The 21,719-nt window shown below is 34.3% G+C and overlaps 3 protein-coding genes across 4 annotated transcripts in view; 2 read left to right on the plus strand and 1 right to left on the minus strand.

Moving 5' to 3' along the window:
• The first annotated feature begins 364 nt into the window (after positions 1–364).
• Positions 365–4,827, plus strand: LOC120624665 (stress-associated endoplasmic reticulum protein 2). 2 transcript variants are annotated; one of them, XM_039891337.1, is made up of 3 exons: positions 365–513; positions 1,688–1,801; positions 3,610–4,827. In XM_039891337.1, exons 2-3 carry the CDS (start codon positions 1,715–1,717, stop codon positions 3,715–3,717), a joined length of 195 nt encoding a protein of 64 aa, XP_039747271.1. In that variant the 5' UTR covers positions 365–513; positions 1,688–1,714; the 3' UTR covers positions 3,718–4,827. The 2 variants fall into 2 exon arrangements, with proteins under 2 accessions (XP_039747271.1, XP_039747280.1); XM_039891346.1 differs by lacking the exon at positions 365–513 and adding an exon at positions 707–725.
• Positions 4,828–6,486: 1,659 nt separating this feature from the next.
• LOC120637182 overlaps positions 6,487–21,719 on the minus strand; it is a 134,720-nt gene continuing 119,487 nt past the window's right edge. The window contains exons 5-6 of the mRNA XM_039908866.1: positions 10,806–11,028; positions 6,487–9,627 (exon numbers count right to left, since the gene is read on the minus strand). Of these exons, the coding sequence (XP_039764800.1) occupies positions 7,418–9,627; positions 10,806–11,028 (2,433 nt within the window). The 3' untranslated portion in view covers positions 6,487–7,417. The remainder of the gene's footprint in view (positions 9,628–10,805; positions 11,029–21,719) is intronic.
• LOC120637199 lies at positions 15,809–16,519 on the plus strand. The gene has a single exon (XM_039908903.1). The coding sequence runs from the start codon at positions 15,860–15,862 to the stop codon at positions 16,499–16,501; it is 642 nt and encodes a 213-aa protein (XP_039764837.1). The 5' UTR covers positions 15,809–15,859; the 3' UTR covers positions 16,502–16,519.

Here is a 21,719-nt window from a genome sequence, read left to right on the forward strand (position 1 = left end):
ATTTTCAAAATGTTTTTAATATTTTTATTTTAGCGACATCTAGTATAATTTTATGGTAATATTTGTAATGTGACTGATTGCCATCTTTTGGAGAACTTACCAACTAAAGTATTATGCGTACGTTGGTTAGGCTACTGTTTGAAAGATGGCGCTGCTGTAAAATATGTACTTGCTTTGCATATACTTTACCGGTTTTACCACGGAGTTTTAGAAAACTTCCTTGCCTTACCTTACGTAAAATAGTTATAAATTATTACAGCTTTTTAAAAACAATATTTTATTTGATTTTTTTTAATTTCATAGACAAGTATAAAACAGGGCAATTTTAAATAATAGCAATAATCTCAGTTGAAAAATGACGCGTGTCAACTTTTGTATATGACGTTTAGGCGCGACGTGTTGACGTTTCGTTTTGTAATTTTCTGTAATTTTGCTTCGTGGTTTCACTTTTAAATACGTGTCAAGTGAGTTTGAGCGTGTTTGGCTTTTAGGGCCTTTAATTTTAAGATAACTGTAAGTATTATTTGTGAAATCATCATCACCAATCTTGCCTATCCCATATTATTGAGTTAGTGTAGTGCCGTGCTTGGAATTTATTATCTAGATAATTTGCGTGAAAAATTAGAACGTTTTCTCCCTATCTTTAGATGATAAATTTACCGTAAAATCAACGTTAATTCCATTAAAAAAAACAATAGTTCGTACATAATTTCACTGTACATCAGGTATGTGACCTTTAATTATGCTTTCGACAATTTATAGAAATGTTTTCGTACTATCATGTATCAACAGCTGTCTCAGTACACTTTTTCCTCAATTGTATTGGATATTGTTTACCTTGCAACCAATTATTGTGCGTAGTTGCAGAAAAACTGATAACTATGCATTTGACGGTTGTGCCAAAATTTGGTTATCATTTACTTATATTTTTTATTTGGATTTTGTGCTATGACCACGTCATATGAAGAAATATTTCACCTTTTTAGTGTACAAAATTTTTCGTATTTGATATTAAATTGTCTGTAGTGTTTGTTTTTAGGAACTACCATTACTTAAAACAGTATCATTTTAATTTTGTTGATTCTCTTGTTTAGAGTCTTTTCTTAGTTAAGTGGTGGTGGATGTAGGACACTATGAATTCGGATTACTTTGTTTTCCTAATACACTAATTTTAAAGGACCTGGCTAGTAAAGCTGTTCTACAAAATATTACCCACTGGATCATTAATTTTAGAATAACAACAGCAATATTCAAAGATTCTGAAAAGAAACCTCTTTTAATACAGAAAGAGACTTAGACTTAATAATTTTTAGGTTTGATATATATTATATATTGGTGTAGCAGTTGAGCTAAACATAGGTAACAAACAAACAAAGAAACAATTAAACACACCTTCACATTTATAACATTAGTATAGATTTATCTTTCTTGTGCTAAAGAGACATAAATAATATAATTTTATTGGCTGTGCAGAAAAACAAAAAAAACATCCTATCATCCCTGAAAACATTTTCAGTTGTATAATATTATTCAAAGTAGATTATGTGAAGTGCAAATTGAAATACCACACAATTATATTTTCAGAATAGTTAAGTCACAATTGTTGAAAATTCCGAACATATTAGGATGAAAAAGAATAGATTTATAATCTGTGCACATTTTTAATTAGAGCATGTATTATTTCCAGGACAGATATAACTATTGATCAAACAAAATGGCTCCCAAACAGAGGATGCGCATTGCCAATGAGATTGCCAGCAAAAACATCACACAGCGAGGGAATGTACCCAAATCTACTAAGGTAGGTAACAGTTGTAATTCTCCAATCTGTGTTATGACAGATTAGTGCTATGTCAACACAAACTTAGTATCGCAATTGACTCCCAAGCCTAGCCTTGCTGATAGCAAGCCTAGACTATTCTGTGCAAGCACATCAAATCTTTTGGCACTTCTACACTTTCTATTTATTATTAACTTCTTTGTTTATAGTGGTAAAGTGTGAGCTGATATTAAATTTTATAAAAACTTTGCGGTAGGTCACCCAGCAGGGAACAGAGAGTGGTGGTGTTGACAGGTCATAAGTTGTAGGCCACTTCTTAGGCCAGGGTGCATTATATGTAGTATTAGTTGTTTCATGTCACATACAAATTATATTGTTTGTATACATAAGTTGCAAGTCTATTGTGTGCCCCTAAACTATTTATATACTTAGATGCTATATAAACTGAGCTACCAGAATGATTTGAATGTGGATAATTAATTATGTCTTAAAGTATCTCCCACCAAATGTAATCAAATATTAATATATTTTCAGTACTGGACACAGGCAGAGCACAGTTTAAACAGTTGTTTTTAAAATAACCTATGTTGTGTTCAGAGTAACAAGCCAAAAATGTTAGCTAAGGGTTTAAGAATTTGTATCAAGCTCAGTTGTGTCAATAACAAAAATAAAACCATAACATATTTCAATAAACTGCTATTAAATAACCATATCATTATAAATCCTTGTCAAGTTTCATATTATGTCCAATTGAATTGTATATTAATAAACTTATTTTCTAATCAGGTTGAGACTACTACAAATGATTTCCTAACTGGCTTTTATCCAGTTTTTATTCTTTCACATTGTATTTGTTAACACAAAAGTCTCAAACTTTCAGCTTTTTATTTTCAAATTCAGTTTTTTCAGTTTTAATCTATTTAGGAATGTACCGTGATGTGACGTGATTAATAAATTATTCATTATGTCATTAATTGGTTTCCAAACCAAGTTTATCTAATCATTGGATCCACATATTTTTTGTAGATATTAATTAGTGTTTTTCTCTATGGAGAAATCTTATTATTAGTGGTCCTAATGTGAGGATCAGAAATAATTAAACATTTTCTAATAATTCATTACATTAATCATTCATTAAAGTTTTTAGATATTGAGTGGTTATTACTCAGAACTTTATTAACAGCTTGTCTTGAATATCTCTTTGCAAGAATAGGCGAAAGTTGTGACGCAATTATAAGTTAACTATTAAAGGTGAACTGTACATCTTACAGCACACAATCTCTGCAAAGTCGCTATCCGCGCTTGCCTGTTATCCGCTATGCCCTTCTAAATTACGCATCGTATTTATATGCTGTTTTCACCATCGTTTAGATAATTTCACAAAGATGGTTTTTAATATTTTTTCAGAGATCTAATAAAGTCTAATTAAGTAGCAAAATAGAGATTTTTTATCCGTCACTGAAAAATTGATTTATACCCGTGCAAAGACGGGATGGGTATGATCTACTTTAGCCGGACTCTTTAAAAGACTGAAAGCCAGTTTAGACCGGCTAATTAAAATCGCGCAATCTGTACCAACATGATTATAAAATATTAGTATCATCATTGTGACATCCTAACAAACAAACGGAAAAATTCCAGAATATTGTAAGTAGCCAATGAAATCCTAAACGAAAGTCGCCATTTCAGCACCTTGAATTTGAGACCCACATCCCATTAGTTCTCCGAGCTATGTCACCTGCCCATTGTCATTTCAGAGATATACTCACTTGTTGAGCTTTGTTCGTATTTATACAATATGAATCTAATGCCTAATTTTCTCATTACAGGAAAAGGATGACCAATATCCGGTAGCTCCCTGGCTTATTGGACTGTTCATCTTCGTAGTATGCGGCTCTGCTGTATTCCAAATCATCCAGTCTATTAGGTTGGCCTAAATCCCCCTGTGATCCCCGACTGATAATTTTAGAAACCAGTTGCAACCTGTGGCATGGGTTTTTCTCCTTATTTCATCATCTAATTTGTTAAATAAAGTTATAAATATGTATGATACACTTTTGTGCTCTCTTATTTTATACATATTAATGCATTTGTCAATTTAATTTCTGAAGTGTATTTTCCTTTTCTTGTGAAGTAATTTGTGTATGTAAAACATTTCCAAAGATCTTCGTAAACTTTATTACATATTTCAATTTGTATTGATTGATTTTTCATCACTTGTGCCACAATGTCATAAAAAACCTACACCACCTTGTATCTATTAAATATTTTGTACTATTATTTATGTTATAAAGTATTTCATACCTACAAGGTTTAGCGGCATATTTCTTACTGCTTATCATAGTTGCATACAATTGGTTTAGTGTAAGTGCAGTTTAATTATAATCTCAAAAAACTTGTATGTACTATATTCTTGTATATTGTAAATTTAAATCTAGGCTAGGGATGCACTTTTCAACTTTGATAATGTATGGCTACTGATTTCTTTTTAAATTTAGTTCCAAGAACATTTGTCTCAAGAAATAATTAAAAATTTTAATATTATTTTTTTTGAGCGAACATTTTTGCCACCTTGCTTTTGATGGTATCTTGTCAGTGCAGTGATATAATGTATAGTTTTATAAAACCAAGTTATTTAGTGGATTCCTAGCCTCAAAATAAAGTAGGATTTTCACTATTGTTGAACGAATCGATTGTCATATTAAAAATGATTATTAAGAAATAATGATAAAATCAAGATTGCATTTTTACACCATCTCTACAATAGTGAAACTCCGCCTTACATAATCAAAGCATTTTAATGTTGTTGATTAATTGAATTTATTTTCCATTCCTAATTAATTATTTTATGACCAAGCTATGAAAGACGCACAAGTAAATAACTTTGTGCAGCGAAGTTATTTTTTAAAATGGTGGATGTATTTTAATGATTATAGTCCAATTTTAATTGTTTTAATATTTTATCCTCGCCACACGTGAAATTATTTGTCGGTTCTATTTTTTATTTTAACTATAATTTATTTGATTAAATACAGTATATTTGTCGACATTTTTCTTTCATTTACTATACTTACCTTTGAATTATAATACCTAAATAAATAATAAACTAATATACTACGACAATACACACATCGCCATCTAGCCCCAAAGTAAGCGTAGCTTGTCTTATGGGTACTAAGATGCCTGATGAATATTTTTATGAATTATATACATAAATACTTAGAATATATATATAAACACCCAGACACTGAAAAACATTCATGCAAATCACACAAACATTTTCCAGTAGTGGGAATCGAACCCACGGCTTGGGCTCAGAAAGCAGGGTCGCTGCAAACTGCGCCAATCGGCCGTCAATATGAAATAAAAAAAGGAAAGCTTAGGTAGTTTGTACTTTAAATAGAAAATTCCTACTAATATTATAAATGTGAAAATGTGGATGTTTGTTACTCAATCACGCACAAACGGCTGAACAGATTTGGATGAAATTTAGTATGCATGTAGCCTTTGACATGGAAAAGAATATAGGCTACCTTTAATCCCGATTCCTTAAGTAATTCCCGAGGGAAAATAGAAAATTGTTTAAGAGCTAAGCCGCGGGCAGACAACTTTAAAAATTTTGTATGCATGTCACTTATGCTGTGGAAAAGGACATGTACTTTCTATACCGATCTCTTAAATAGTTCTCGTGGTAGGATTAAAAATTGTTAACGAACAAATCTTTGAACCCAATTCGTAAGTCCACGCAGACGAAGTCACGGGCTAGTAAGTAAATAAATTATTGTGGGTCTGTCGACTCTCATAGAGACGGTCTAAATTTATACAACTGAATAAATGGCGGTAGTGCTTCCCTGGACTGAGCTGTTACAAAAACCTCTACTACAACTTTTTTATGTTTAAGTATAGAATTTATGAAGAGGTGAGAGCGCGTTGGGTTCGAGCTCTTCACTTTCGGGGGGCCGAGTTTGAATCAAAGCACGCACCTCTAACTTTTCTGAGTTATGTGCGTTTTAAATAATTAAAAGAGCACTAGCTTCAACGGTGAAGGAAACCTGCATGCCTGAGAGTTCAATAACGCTCAATAAACTTGCCGAGGGTTCATGCTCTTTTTTCCCAGCAGTTCTGTTAACAGAACTAAGCAATCTCAGCTACTTTGTCGCGGTATCAATTTTAAATATGAATTTATAGAATCCCCCCTTTATGGGCATAATTGCATGCACAAATAAAAGAAATTCCGTTGTCGGAAAAAATGGTAGCTGGTTTTCCGCGCCTCGAAATGAACGATCCGCCAAAAAAGCTTCCTTTCTTTATCGGAACCGTACTTAGTACGGTTCCGATAAAGAAATGAACCTACTGCCGGTACTAAAAAACCTTTTTTTTTATTAACGATAGGCCAGCGCTTGACGAAAATCATGCCCGTAAGAAAGCAATGATGAGGTCTAGGTTGGAGCACGCTTGCCTAGAAGAAGCCTATTCACTCTAGCCTTGAAGGTACCCAAATTATACGTATATACTGAGGGAAAGTTTATTTATTTAGATACAATTCGTAATAATGTTTGTATAAGGTTGTATGAAAACGAAGTTATAGTTAACCCCTATCTAGTGATGTTCTACCACTTCTGTATATTTATAAAATGAACCTTAAAATATTCACGTCAAAAGTCTATGAATCAGCTAGTAGCAAGTAAAAGAAACAAATTTTTCAGTATTCGTTTATTCGTATCTTGAAAGCGTCTCTTTGAAACAATATTTTTACATTTCGTTTTCGAGAGCATCAGACTTAATCGTTAAAAATATTACACTATATCTAGGTATTTAAAACTATATAATACAAAAATTTACAATAGTATAATTGTCATGTGATATGTGATACTTAGAAATAGAGCCCGATTGTTATAAAAAAATAAGAATTACATGTGTAACTTTTATTATCTTTTCATGAATGCCAATAGAAAATTGGTCACAGTTCTCTCAAACTCTTAAACGTAATTGACAAGGAACCGATTTGGTTTTCACTTCTCTTATATAGGGCTATATTTCTACATAGTGTGGCCTTAATATAATTAAATTACAATTTATTTGAGCACCTATTAGCACCGATTTTGGCCATCTTTAGAATGGAGATCTTGCATTTTAAAAAGAAGCATCTTATGTTTATTATTTTTTAAATGTTGAGATATTTACTATTAAAATATATTACAGGTGCCAATATTTGATGACATGGTTCCATATTTTTACTAAAATATTGTATATAAGTATAAGATTGTAGGTAATCTTTAGTCGTCCTTAAATAATTTCGTCGCCTTCTTTTAGAATATCTAGGTACCCGGCTTTACCTACATTCTTACTATTTTTCTACCGAGGTACCTCCTTTATTGTATAATACTGAATAGTTTACTGTACCAATTCTATCAGGAAAAATAATGTCGCATTTCAAATAATTTCTTCTACTTTCAACCTCTGGTTTGAGCGTACGTATTATCATAATTATATGAATGTGGGTATTCTAAAAAAGTAAGATTTTAATAAAATGATGTGCAGGCGACATTTTAATACCATTCTAAGAATGTGTCTACTTACCTATACATTTTGTGACTCTTATGTGTGCTAAATTTGCAATAATATAATACAACTATTCTATTTTAAAGTATCATAGATGGCCTCGTTGGGATATGTACCATTCAAATGGATACTATTGCTAAAACTTAAAGAATTATCTTTACTAAGGTGAACCTCTGTCGTTTCTAATGTTTGATTCTCAACTGGGTAATCGTCCATATTGCTAGTTATTTCTAATCTAATAGCGTGTAGTTTTGGTTCTGAGGTCTTACTTTTATCGCGTTCCCAAGAATCTATCGCTATAGATACATCATTTTTACTTCCCGTTTCATCAAATTCACTGGACGCAACACTCGAATTATCCAACTCGAAATCTGTTGTTTTCTCTATAACCACCACTTCTATGTGCCTAAAAGGATTATCCAGATTCTGGTTAACACTCAACTGCCTTGCTCTTTCATCGTTTCGATTAATAATTTCTTTTTTTACATTGCAAATCACAGGATCAGTTGCAAGCACATCTACATTGTAGTCATAATTATCTTCTTCACTGGTTTTATTACCATTGGGAGTACAAATTTCAGCATATATATTATCAGAGCTTGAATCTGTATCAATTTTTTCCTCTTCCAAGTGAACAGCATCAGCTACTTGACCGTACGGTAAATCTTCTATAACCGGTAACTTTCGCTTTTGAATGGAGGATATAGACCGTCTTAGCTTCTTTTGTATTTGAGGTTCTTCTTCTGATATATCCACAGGAACGGAGTCTTCTACATCAGATTTGGGCGTAGGAGCCCTGGGTTTGTCAATTTTTTTTCTAAAGTTAACCAGTTTGTCACTTTCGTTCGAGGTTTTAGTTGGCATACTGTTACTGTTATTAGTTTCTTTTTTGTCGCTCGCTTTTTTAGGGTGTAGTAAATTAGAGGTGGACTTGCTTAATACCCTTTTTGTCTTTACATGAAATTCTGAACACAATTTTTCCGTAATGAAAGAGTGTTGCTTATAATTAATTTCGAAGTCATTGTCATTATAAAGTGAGCCAGCTCCAAACATATTGATTTCTTCACAGCTTTGTATTTGATTATAAGACTCCGACTTGACCATAGCTTTTTCGGGTATTAAATCTGGTTGTATCCTTTGTCGTCTCTCAAGGTTTGTTGAAGATTTTGTTGCTGATGATTTCTTTAGCATATTTTCATCTAGAGATTTTAATTTTCTTCCAGAACTTGAATCACTTTCCATAGAACCACAGTAATTTATTTGATCTACACTTAGGTTCTTACGACCATGCTTCATATTGATACCACTGTCTTCCTCTTCTGTGAAGGAGCCGTCTGGCATACCTGTCTGAACCGACACTGATTTAGTCAGTACTGGTTTTTTATGACTGGAACTACATTGGCTTGTACCCATTTCAGATGAAGACGTTGTAAGACTTTTATAGGAATGACTCTTTTCAGCTGTCCCATCATTCTTTCTAAACGCTCCAAAACGATCTTCAATAAGCTTAGCCATATCTTGATATCGTTCAATGGAACTATGTTTTTCGGCCAAAGGATCAAACGGGTCTTTAATGTCTCTATACTTTTCACCGTTTTCGATAGCTGTTATTTTGTCGTTTAACTTTTCTGTGCTTTTTAATAGTTTCAAATTTTTGAACCAATTTCCTTTTTTCTTTTCCGTGTCCTCTCTAAACACGTGCATTTTTTCACTAGCAAAGTGTTCTGACTCTGCTTTTTCCTCGCTTTTGTCATCCTTACCTTCATCATCACTATAAACATCATAGTTCATATGCTCGAGTTCGTTTTTACTTAAAAATATTATGGAACCCTCTGTTTCATCAGGGATTTCTTTTAATACTTTATCACTTTTACCGAACAGCCGGGTTGGATCTAGTTTCAAGCCTTGTAGGGTGAATTTCTTTTCTTTTTCAAATTTTACGGGTTCGTGGTCTTCTTTGATAAGGTCCTCTGCTGTTTTTGCTTTGCTTACGACAGTAGAGTTTGCGTACGAGATCTGCCTGATCCAGTTGTCAACGTTCAATTGACAGAAGGTTAGTGCTTTCTGGAGACGAGCGGAGAGAAACATTCTCTTTTCATTTTCGAATCCGAGCTGTGTTCGGCGAACTTTGATATTACTATTTAGCGGAAGTAGTTGTAGCGTCTCCTTCGCGTGGTACCGCGGGTCCACCTGCTTGCTCGGACTGGACGGCAACGAATTATATTCTGGCAGAGTACACATAACCAATACTGGCTCTGTGATTGCCGCTCGCAGTAGTAGATCGTCTGGAATTTAAATATGCAAATTAAGTCATGTATTTCTACGCATAGGCATTCACAGGAACTGTCTGGATATTAAAATATTTATTCATATAAAGAGATTACAATCATGTAAGTATGATTTATCGGTGTGTACAGGCATGACAAAAGACTAAATTTAATAAAACAAGTTAAACTGGTCAGCGAACCTAGCATTGCTAGTTTATTTATAGGATCATCTCTCAACGCGGTGCTGGCAATAGCGATTATTATCGTTATTTTATCGACCATATCGGTAAATTACGTGGTGCAATTATGATATCAACGAAGGATTTTGTAACTTCGCAGTTAAAAAGTATGAAGATTGCATTTCAATGGCTATTATAGTTAAAGAACCGGATCTAAAATAATAAGTACAAAAAGGGGATACCGATTATAAGAGTCGTTACAAACCAAGCGGAGCGCATCATCTCCAGAATATTTTATGGCCAATCTTATCTAATTAAAACTTAATTTGTATAATAATATATATAATTTGATACAATGTTGGGAATACAAGTGATTCTAAAGTTATCGAGATATTTTTTTTAATTTGACTAATCCTAAAATATAGGTAGGTAGGTACATCATTTAGTCTCATTCAATTTATCTTAATACTTGTATTCAAGTTGGCTCGAATATTATACTCACTGACTGTATTACTAAGTAACTATGAAAAGCGTTTTCCTGTAACTTTTTGTGTAGAAGGGTGCATAATGGATAAAGAATTTAGTTTTGTTCGCTTTTAATGTGTTAGCATTAGGTATCTAGGCAACATTATCTTATAGCTAGAGCTTTTAACCGTTACTTAAGTCTTTAAGCCCCGGCAAAAAATTGGGAATTAAATAATTAATCATCATCAGAAATAGGTACTAGCAGAATAAATAATTAATCATTCTCTCTCATAGACAAGATGGATTCACCCAGCTAAATCTTTCTCTCGCGAAGGACGGAAAGATTTATCTAGGTTCTTAGCTCTATGGCTGCGAATGATGCTGCACCAATACGATATCTGTTACGCTAATGATAATAATTCTTACGTAACATGTAATGCAGTCTAAGATTGTAGCGGGCCCGGGACCTCGACTCATAAGATCAAAGCGCTCACCACTGCGCCAGGTCTGCTCGACCGGAGATGGTTATATAGAAGAGATAACATTATTTACCTCCAACATCATGCGCCATTTCAATAGGTACAGTGCCGGCCAGCAACCTGACTCGAGTCGGAAGTCTCCACAGGCTTAACAGATGGGGTAGGCGATGAGCTCTCTGCGCTATCTCAGGGGGCACGGGGGCAGTGGACGGGGTCTCTTCCCATTCCGTAGGCGATAGCTCTTCCGGACAAACCTCGTACATCTCTCCCTTAGTGTTGATAGGCACGAAGAGCTCCTGAAAAATATAAAAATTATAATCTTTAAGTCAGAATAAATTCCATAATTTCTTAGTAACCATATTATAAAACTGTCTTAAAAAACTAATTGCGCCCCCTAACGCATACATGAGCAACGTTCCAAGTTCTCCAGAGAGGACTGTCTGCAAGCTAATCTGCTGAGGAGGGCGTTAGTGCTACTCGCGAGTCTACAGTTCATGGACGCAGCGCGTTTACGCATAATCGCGTAGAAATCGTCTACACGCACGTATAAGAGGATTGGCAGTATGCTCTTAACAAACTTTATTTTTGCCTACGCAGTAGGTACGTATTGCAAATCTGTGAGCCAGCATGTTACCTGGGACTGACAGCGCCCAGAGCCTGTGACCAGCGCTTCTGGTCACAGGCCTCGAGAGCTTGGCGCTACAACGTTGCTCTAATACGGGTTGGAATACCCAATGAAACTTGATTAGGTATTTAATGGGATTTTGCTAAGTATGTTTGTTAGAAACCTATTATACTATCCAATTAGAAATTAATGTTTCGTTATCAATTTATCCGTCGTTTGCCTCCGGCATCACTAGGTAGGTACAAAGGTATTCTATTGCTAATTATACCAGTAGGCAGGTAACATAATGGTAATAAAGAATTTTGTTTCGTTCGCTTTGAATGTGTAAGCATTAGGTATCTACGCACCTATTTCTTATAGCTAGAGCTTTTAAGATGTACTTAAGTCTTGAGGCCCGGTAAAAAATTGGGAAATTAATCATCATGAGAAATACAAGAAAAATAAATGATTAATCATTTTCTCTCACAGAAACAGTAATTTACCTAGCTAAATTTTTCTCTCGCGAAGGATAGAAAGATATATAGGATATTAGCTCTAGAGCTACGAAAGATGCTGCACAAATGGTTGTTACGTATTTACGATAATTGTCACGCTAATGATAATAATTCACATGTAACAAGTTATGCTGCCTAAGATGGTAGCGGATTTAACAAGTTTGGCATCCCAATCAGTTATCGCACCGTATCGATAAATATCTGGCACGCCTTTGGCGTTAGACCCAAATTTAGAAATTACTTGAATTTCCAAATTTCTCCCATCGGGAACCGAACCTCCTACTTAAATTCAAAGCGCTCACCGCTGCGCAAGGGAAGTCGAGTGTCGACATATGTTTTTATAATTCCGCGACACTTTGGGAATTTATAATTTCTGAATTTTCTTTGGTCTGGTCTGGTGGGAGGCTTTAGCCGTGGCTAGTTACCACCATACCGACCAAGTAGTGCCGCTAAGCGATTTAGTCTTCCGGTGCGATGACTCGTAGATGCCATTATGACGCTTATTAGGGGTATGACTACCATACTCCATAGCAGGTTAGCCCGCTACCATCTTAGACTGCATCATCATTTACCACCACGAGATTGCAGTCAAGGGCTAACTTGTAGTGGAATAAAATAAATTAAAACCCAGTGGGTAGGATTACGATTTACTTTCCGGGGGCCGCGCCTCTAGCTTTTCTTAAGTTATGTGCGTTTTATGCAATTCAAATATCACTTGCTTCAAGGTACAGGAAAACATTGTGAGGCATGCTGCTTGCATGACTGCATGCCTGAGAGTTATCTACTACGTGGAGTCCACCAATCCGCACTAGGCCAGCGTGGCGGACTATGGCCTTAACCCCTTCTCATTGCGGGAGGAGACCCGTCCATGTAGAGGGCCGATAATGGGTTAATATGATGACGATGATGATCCTCCTTTGTGTCCTGAATCGGTAATCGAACCCTGGTCCTCGTCATCCGTAAAGTAACATGCTTACCACTTGACCGAAGCACTAACACGGGTGCAACTGTCCAACGTAACCCACTCCTCATGATAGTGGTATATCATGAGGAGTGGGTTACGTTTTTCTTCGCATCGCCCGAGGTTCTAGGTGTTACAACGTCAAAATAGATAATTTGCCTCCAAGTAAAATAACGGGAAAGATTAATCCGTTCTGTCCTTGTAGAATAGCTCGCAGCGAAACGTGTCATGAGCTGATTACAAGGTGATATAACTACCTGCTAATGGTAAGATATATCATATGGCTGCATTTGCGACACCTTACTAAGAGAACACATTAATAAATAGTCAAGTAGGTGGGTACCTCTTCCTTCTGATACTTCGATAAAACTTTGTTTTTTAAGCTACTTCGAGAAAGGAGAAGGTATTCAAGCCGGTTTTATTTTATTTCAGTTTTGGAACCTCAGAATTTCGTCATCTATAAAAGGCAAAGATGGTGATGAGTTATTACAACGTAGGCATCCGATTTAGGATTTTTGAAAATTCTAACCCTAAGAGGGTTAAATGGGGGTTGAAAGTTGGTATAATATTCTTCATTTATCAATTTATTTTTCAAGTTACATCCATGAAACTTTGATTTTAGGTTTTCAATTAAAAATAAAGAAAATGTGTTTCACAAATTTTAAAATTCCAACTCCAATGGCATCAAATAGGGAATGAAAATTTATATGGAGGTTCCTGATATTATTAGTAATTTACCGTCATATTTATTAGCAGCAAGATATTTTTTTTAACCATAAAATTTATCAAATCAAATATTGAACTTAACGTGAACGGAGCCGAGGGCAAAAGCTAGTATTTTATAAGTAAGTAAACCTAACTAACTATGTGGATATTTAGATTTCACCAATCTGGCCACAGTGTGTAATAAATTCGTGCTAGATTAAATGATCTGAATGATTCGCAAACTTACCTAAATCATGTTTTGTCTAGTGGTTAGCGTATAACTTATATTCAACTACGAATCGCGACTCGCGAGGGCCTGGAATCGATTCGCGGATTGGATTTTTAATAAACTATCAACTTAGCTTGGGGTTGGGAGAAATGGGGTTTTCAATTAAGTAATATTCAGTACGACTTCCCGGAGGTAAGGGTCTGCCAAATTTTCATCCCGTGCCTCGGAGAGCCGTCGGCCCCGATTATTATCAATAAAAGCCCACAAAACTGCATGGTGGGTAAAAGCACTGAAGATACCTTTCCAATGAGAGAGGACGCCCGTCTTATCTGTAGGATATTAGATGTGAAGGTTTTGACGATGATGAGGTAGGTAGAACCCTTTGTATTAAAATAAAATCTATCAGGCTTTAAGGTGTCTAAGCAACACTTGCGCACTTATACAGCAACAATACACAGCTTACAGCAAGTTTGATATTAACCTAAATAAAGTTTCGTACAATGGTGTAACTGCTTATCTGATGCGAATACAAGTTCATTACTTCATCGATCTTATGAAGCTAGGGCTGTTACACGCACATTTTAGCATTATACAACGTGTAAATGAAAAACGAAAAAATACTTCACAGGCTTTAGAGGTACATAATTTACCTACTGTCTTCGAGACTTATGTGTGAACCCGAAACGCTAATAGTTTTTAAGTGAACCACTGTTATTACTGAAAGAAATCGTATACAGCCCTAACATAACATGCAAGAAACAAACTGATTCCTGCCATTTTATTAGGTACGCGTCGCGTAGCGTAGATACTATGCGCGTACCGGTCTTTTAATTTCAATAGGGTTGCCATAGGAAAACATAAATAAAAAAACATAAAACTTTAAAGATCTTATCGTACTTTTATTTAGCCATAATAATTTTCCTAAAAGTGCCAATTTTGACTTGAAAAACGTCCCTCTCAATATATTTGCTGTAAGGAGTATTGCTGTCATTTTAAAATTACATTTAATATAATATCATTTTATATAAAAAAATAATCGCGACAACCCTAACTCAGCTGCCATGTAACAAAAAAAGGTTATAAATGTAGAGCTTGTATGCAAAACAGTTTAGGTTTAACTTCACGCCTATTTATCACCCAGTTTGTCACTTAAATGTTATGAATACTTGCTAATCGACGTCGCCCTTTTAGTTACTGTCACTGCGGTTTCGTTAAGATTCCTATCTCTGCATATGACACTATCAATAACTGTATATTATCATATCATAATGTTTTCTATATTAACTAAACAATATTATTCTTTGAAAAAAATCTGTGAATCTCTTTATATTATGACCATTGGGTACCTACTTGCGTATATTAACTTACTACTTAGCTTAGTTAAGTTCCTAATATGATTTAAAGCTTGCAAGTTATTGTATCTCTGATACTCTCTCTCTCTTGTTCTGATTTCAGAACAAGAGAGAGAGAGATTAACATTTGTTAATTAATTAAATTTAATTTTAATTGTATTTATTTGACATTAAAACTTAGAATTGTGATTAAATAACAAATACAATGATCTAATATGACACTATAAATCTCAGAACATTATTTTATATAATTGATAACAAGTAATATTATTATTAATATGACTTAATGTCTAAATTTTGCATGTTGATGTATTAACAGAATATGTTGGAACTTTATATCCAAAACACCAATAATTAACCCATATTTAGCAAAATAAATATTTCATTTCATTTCATTTCATTTCATCATCGCTGTCTAATTAAATTACTTTGGCCTCAATGAAGGGCCCTTGTTGGACCATTTTTTAAAGACTAAACTATCCACGAAAGGGAAACTATAATAATATCAGAGTACCAGTAGCCAGTAGTAACATATTAAATCAATGCATAGAACACATAAGAATTATAGAGTAAATTCCTTGAAACTGTCATTTCACTGACTGATAGGCATGTAATTTTGTCAACTGCGAATTTGCATAGTGCTGAACAATTAATGTCAAAAACTAATGATATTTTATAATATTTCTAAACGCCACAAATATTAAATAATATTTCGTTTCAAAATTCGTACAAGTGAATCACATTTTTATCTTATCTATAAAATGGAATCAACCGATTATGCTTTCAAGCCTTACAACTGGCTTAACGAAGCTGCGATTTTCAACAAAAACAAGGAGCGAATACCATTCGAATGGCTCGAGGCGAACGCAGATATTATTGTCCTACTTTTCTCAGCCGGCATAACCGACAAGGATGGGATAATCGAGAAATTCTACGATATTTATGAAAACGTTAAATTCGTCAACGTACCTATCGAAGTTATTTATATACCTCTGGACGAAGATGAAGAGGAAATGTCTAAGGCTTACGAAAAACAAGCTAATTGGTTCACTCTTAATTTTGCGTGCCCCTTAATACCTGTGCTTAAATATATGTATGGAATTACATGCATTCCACACTTGTTAGTGATTAGAGTTGATGGGACAATAATTTCTAGCCATGCAATATTAGATTTGGAGGAATATGGTAAGAATGCGGTCATAACTTGGCTATCCAAGTCATCTTCCACTAAAATACATAGGCGATTCAGCAAAGAACTGTCAATGTATGGAAAAAACTGGCATCACATTAATGCAGATCCAAATAAAATATCAAAGGCACATTACAGTAGAAAATTCTCTAATTATTTACCCGGGAGTAGTTTAAAATTCCCAGCAGCATCAAATTTATCTAGCTCTATCTAGGCAAGATTTTTTTGCATAAATGGGGCAACATTCTGAATAAATGTTTTTATAATGGAAGATTGCTTTTATTTATGTAGTTTTTGCAAGAATATTAAGCCATCACACATGTGAAATAATGAGATTTTCCATAGAATAATAGTTCACATACATAACGGAACAGTAATAAAGTGCCGGCACCCTGTGAATATCAGCCATCCTAATATGGTTCAAAGTTGACCGAAACAATGGCAGAGGCCATTATAATTGTTTGCAGTACCGAAAATGATGTTAGCATTCCTATTTCCAGGAAATAAGGACGAATATATAATGACATTTATTAGTTGTAACTGCAAATAAATGTCGGTCACAAACGAGTTCAGAACATTATCTTTGCGGATCCTGTAAGAGGAGTTAACCCTTGTGTTTTGATGTTAAGGTTTGAATTTGAATAACTTGTTTACGTTGTGGGTGCAAGTGTATGTTTGTACGTATATTCGTGCGATGCTTATAAAATATCGAATGCTCCAACTGTACCAGACTGACCGTGGTCGAAACGTGACCATAAAAACTGTCACAGAATATAAATGCCCCATCTATTGTTTCACTATTTTGAACTCAAGCATTTCTACTAATTAGATTGTAAATCGTATTTCCTTTTATAATCAGATGGTATTGTTTATGATCCTAGCAAGTACATTTCTTCTTATTTTATTAATGAGCACGCATTTCTTAATACTAATATAATATCATCGGTCACGACTCACGACTATAGACCTTAGTTTTACATTATACATGCCCAGATAGTTCCTCTTTCTGCGAAGACTTCAGACTAGCGGTTCAGCAGTTCATTGCTATAAAGCTTAACGAGTAACTAAAATTTTTTCTTAGTTTTTTATAACTTTTACACCTTCTGCGTTTAACTGCACTGGTCACTCTCTGTGCGTGGCAGTGAGTGCTGCGGCAATTGGGAGGTCACAGGCTTGAATCCATAAGGTGGCTAATAAAGGTTTTTTTAATGGTTTCTAACTTGACCTAATAACTTTACCATAAAAATACGGTAATTTAGATAGTTATTTTTCGTATAATTTCTCTTCACCTGCGCTTTGTGTAAACTGCAAGATCCTAGTCACCAGGAAGTTTTCTAGGTTTAAATGGAGCCAGTCAGCGAGACTTTAAGAATGAAAGCTTTGATTGACTATTGGCTGTGTAACGTAACTATAAACTTCATAGCTTAAGCCTAACTTAGAAAAAAGTATATCAGACACATACAGGCAAACAATAAAGAAATCTCATGATTCCATCAGGATATTCGGAACGCTAAAAAATATTAAATCTATAATAGAACCCAGCCGTTTCAATAGACAGTATTGTTTCACGTACTTTATCTTTTTCTAAAAGTATTAAAAATAGCGGAGCATGCGCATGTCAGTTAGTAATGAACTACTTTTTCTACCAGCTCTATAATTAAAGGGGCATGATGGGATGTAATTACGTTGTGTGCGAGCATTAAGTAATTTGTTACTGTAATGTCTTTATAATTTACTTTACAATGTTGCGACCTACTAAAAAAATATTATAAAGTATATCCCCTAAATCAAACTCATACTCCCACATATATGTATAGCTTATAAGCTTTAATATCCCTAGGAACAATCGTCGTTTTGCGTTAATATTAAGTACTTTTATCTGAAAACTGCTTTGAACTTTGACTCGCGTTCGTTTAGTTTCTGTTTTCTCGCAGAACTAAAATAACTTCTCGGTATCAAAAGGCTCCTTTACAAGACCCTGGCCTCCATCTTTCTATGGAATAACAATTATATTAGTTCAACCGTTTGAGTGATTGAGTATCAAACATCTACACATCTTGAAACTTTAAATAATATTTTATAATAATTACAGGCATATATACAGGATGTGTAGTAATATTGGATAAAAATCCGCCTACAAATACTGCACCAAGTTGTAGAAAAGTTTGGAGATTTTGCTACTGCATAGATTTAAAAAAAATGCTACCTTTACTTAACGATTAAATATGAGAGCCTGGGTTTACAAAGTGAATGTAAATAAAAAAAATGTTATAAATAACGCAAGCAAGGAATATGATGATAATATTGCACAATCCGCGTTCAATGCACATGTTTCTTAACTTAAAAACAAGTCTTCTATACTTTTTTCATGACACCTACAATTAAAGATACTAATTGAAGACCGCATAAAAAAAATATACATGTAAGAAATAACGAAGTATAATGCACATTCGATACCACATCTGTATATATATTATGATTTATACTAAGTAAGCACACGCTGTATATATTTTATACTAAACTTCAACTTGATAATAATTATGTTATTCTCAGAATTTCTTCATTATAATTTGTGGGATGGACCGTTCCTTTGACCCAATCCTAACCTGCTAAAATTTACCTAAGTGACCTTCCAAGGGCGGGTAGAAATACTTCGAAATTTGAAAGATATCGAATCAGGATCTCGTTTTGAAAAATTATAGCACGAAACAAGCCCGCGCAGATTTTTTAATAGTGTTTGGTTAGATTTTTTTATTTGAAACTAGTTGTTCTCGGCCACTAGCAGTTCTGGCTCAATTAATTCAAAAAATTGCGCTCCCGTTGCTGTGAAGTATTAACTTTATCGTGTGTTGCTTTTATCTTAATAGATGACTAGGTTGCTTGGAAGCATGTGGTTCCGCTTTCATCTCTCACAATAAAGAAAAATTAATTTTAAAATTTAAATTTAATTGTTGATGTTGGAAAAGAGCAACTGCTGAGTTTCTTGCCGGCTTCTTCTCGGTTGAATCTGTCTTCCGGACCGGTGGTAGAGTCACTAAAAACAGATAGACTTGACGTTTCAAAAGTGCTTATATTAGGCCTACTTGAAACAAATGAATTTTGAATTTTGATGGTGGTGATTGTTTCGCTGTATAAAAATCACGCGATTATTCAAATGCAGCGTGTTGTAAAAAAATTCAAACTTATCAGCCGAAATTCCGTAGATTACTGGTGATTTTTAATAAGCAAACATTTTCATGTGTTACTGATGTACCATTTAGATTACTTCTTGTCACAATTATCAGCCCGTTATTGATCACAGGTCTCCTCCCAGTACAGAACACTAAAAAGATCTCTTAGACATGCACGTTGCCTCTCGATGTTTACCTTCACCTTTTAAATGCTTAAAAAACGTAAATAGTATCGAGAAGTTGGAGATAAACGCTTTAATTTCATATATACCCACATAATTCTGAAAAGTTAGAGGTGTCTACTGTCTATATATAATTTCATGTATATGTAAAGAAAACTTAGCATTCTTACACCAAAGAATGTAACAAGAAAGAGATAATTCAACACGAGTCACTTACACTCCATTACCATTTCTTACCATTCGTCTTGGAGTCGTGCGCTTTGGGAATAGCTCGCGGCTATCGGATAAGCTCTTACATAATTAAGCTCATTATGCCGTAAACAAAATGGAGTGCATCATTTTTCGCATGCGTTTCGTTGTAATAGGGCTGGATGAAGTATCGAGCAATTAGGTTGTTGGTATGGAGGTTTCTTTGTTAGATAGAGAATGAGATTGTATCGATCTAGGTTATTGGTGCTCTTTGTAATTTTCTATGATATTTTGGTGAACTCTGCAAAAGCTGTATAGCTCTAAGAAGGATGGTCTAAATTCCATTTCTGAAATCTAGAACGAGAATTCCAATGATAGTCTATTTCCAAATTGGCTAAGGTTTCTCCTCTTGAGGGGAAGTTTCGGCCGCGGTCCGTCAACATTATACCGCAAAATTCCTTAGCAGATTTAAGGTAGGCAGTGCTCTGATGCTGTATGCTCACCTCTAGAGTTACATGAATGATAAATTTGGATATTCAAACATGCATAAAGAAAGACTGTTTTGTCTCAAAAAAACTCTTATTGGAGTAGGCTTTTACCATTTTATATTATCATCTTCCAGCTTAAGCTTGCTTGTAAAAACCGATGAGCTTACACATCTTTCATCACATATTGTCATAAATTAAAATATTTACATAATTATATTATAAAAATTTAAATTAAAACAATACAAATTTAAATAAAAATATATACGTGCAAACTACTACAAATTATCAATCACTTCATCTAAGAACGCATTATCTTTTTCTCCTAGGGGCCGTAATTATCTGTGGCATTACTATGTGGTGACCTAAAAACAGACGTAAATGAAAAGAAACGAAACAAAAGTCAAAATTTTCGTCACAACACAAATTTCGTGAAATTAAAGTTTTTTACAAATGAGATTTTTCCGAAATACTTCTAGAGGCCCTACGAAATAAAACAATGACTCCAAAGATTTAAAATTTATATTTTTTACTTGTGTTAAATCTACTTCGCTTCGTTATTGTCATAGGGAAGCAGGTTCATAGGTAAAGATGATCAATAAGATAATCTGACATTTATCACTTGATTAAAATATATCGAATCACACACACACACACCCACATCATGCTTTGGAAACACGGCTCTTGAAGTTTGTCTTGTCTTAAGTCACACCAACTACTTACCTGTATTTAATTAAAAAAAATGGATGCCACGAAATAAGGTGTTATTTTAAGACAGTTTAGGATACCTTGTCCTAGATAAAATTGTCTCAAAGTGTCTGTACTTTGAGACATTAAAGAAAATATTGAATTGAATTATAATAAAATATAGCATGGAAAACTCAATCAACGTTTTCTCAAAGCTCTTAGGTTCCTAAACGTCCACATATTTTCTGTTAAACGAGAAAAAAAAGTAAGAATCGTGACAGCCCTATTCCGTCGTCCTAGCAACACGGTTCACCGAGGACACTGCCCTCACATTGCAGAAATGTACAAAAGGACTCTCCGTGCGTTTTCTATACACCCTATGACAAGGCAATAAAGTCGACCTTTCTATTTCCAATTGGAAAAATAGCTTTGCATTGCAATAGAATTCTTAACTTAATTTTGCGTTCTGTTTGAACGTTATCCTGTTGAAATACGGTTTGTTTTCGTTTGTTTGGATTGTTTGTTTTATTTTGCTAGATCTTTACTGTCGAGATCCTGCTGTGCGTTACTATGGGTTGTCGAAGCAAAATAGACAAAGAGTACTTAATGTTCTTTCGAGTGTAAGGACGTACTTCTTTTTAATTTCATTGCAAATGGCGGCTGGTGCGGGGAATTGCGATTTTATATAATGAAGCCTTTACTTTAAACATCTTAGAATA

The sequence above is a fragment of the Pararge aegeria genome, chromosome 1, assembly GCF_905163445.1.
Source record: "Pararge aegeria chromosome 1, ilParAegt1.1, whole genome shotgun sequence".
Taxonomy (NCBI): domain Eukaryota; kingdom Metazoa; phylum Arthropoda; class Insecta; order Lepidoptera; family Nymphalidae; genus Pararge; species Pararge aegeria.

What these genes read in the sequence shown, in the direction of transcription:
- LOC120624665 (XM_039891337.1), top strand. Translation starts at nt 1,715, where the DNA reads ATGGCTCCCAAACAGAGGATGCGCATTGCCAATGAGATTGCCAGCAAA. An exon ending in ATGTACCCAAATCTACTAAG is followed by an intron (nt 1,802 to 3,609) that starts GTAGGTAACAGT and finishes TTCTCATTACAG; the next exon opens with GAAAAGGATGACCAATATCC.
- LOC120637199 (XM_039908903.1), top strand. Translation starts at nt 15,860, where the DNA reads ATGGAATCAACCGATTATGCTTTCAAGCCTTACAACTGGCTTAACGAA.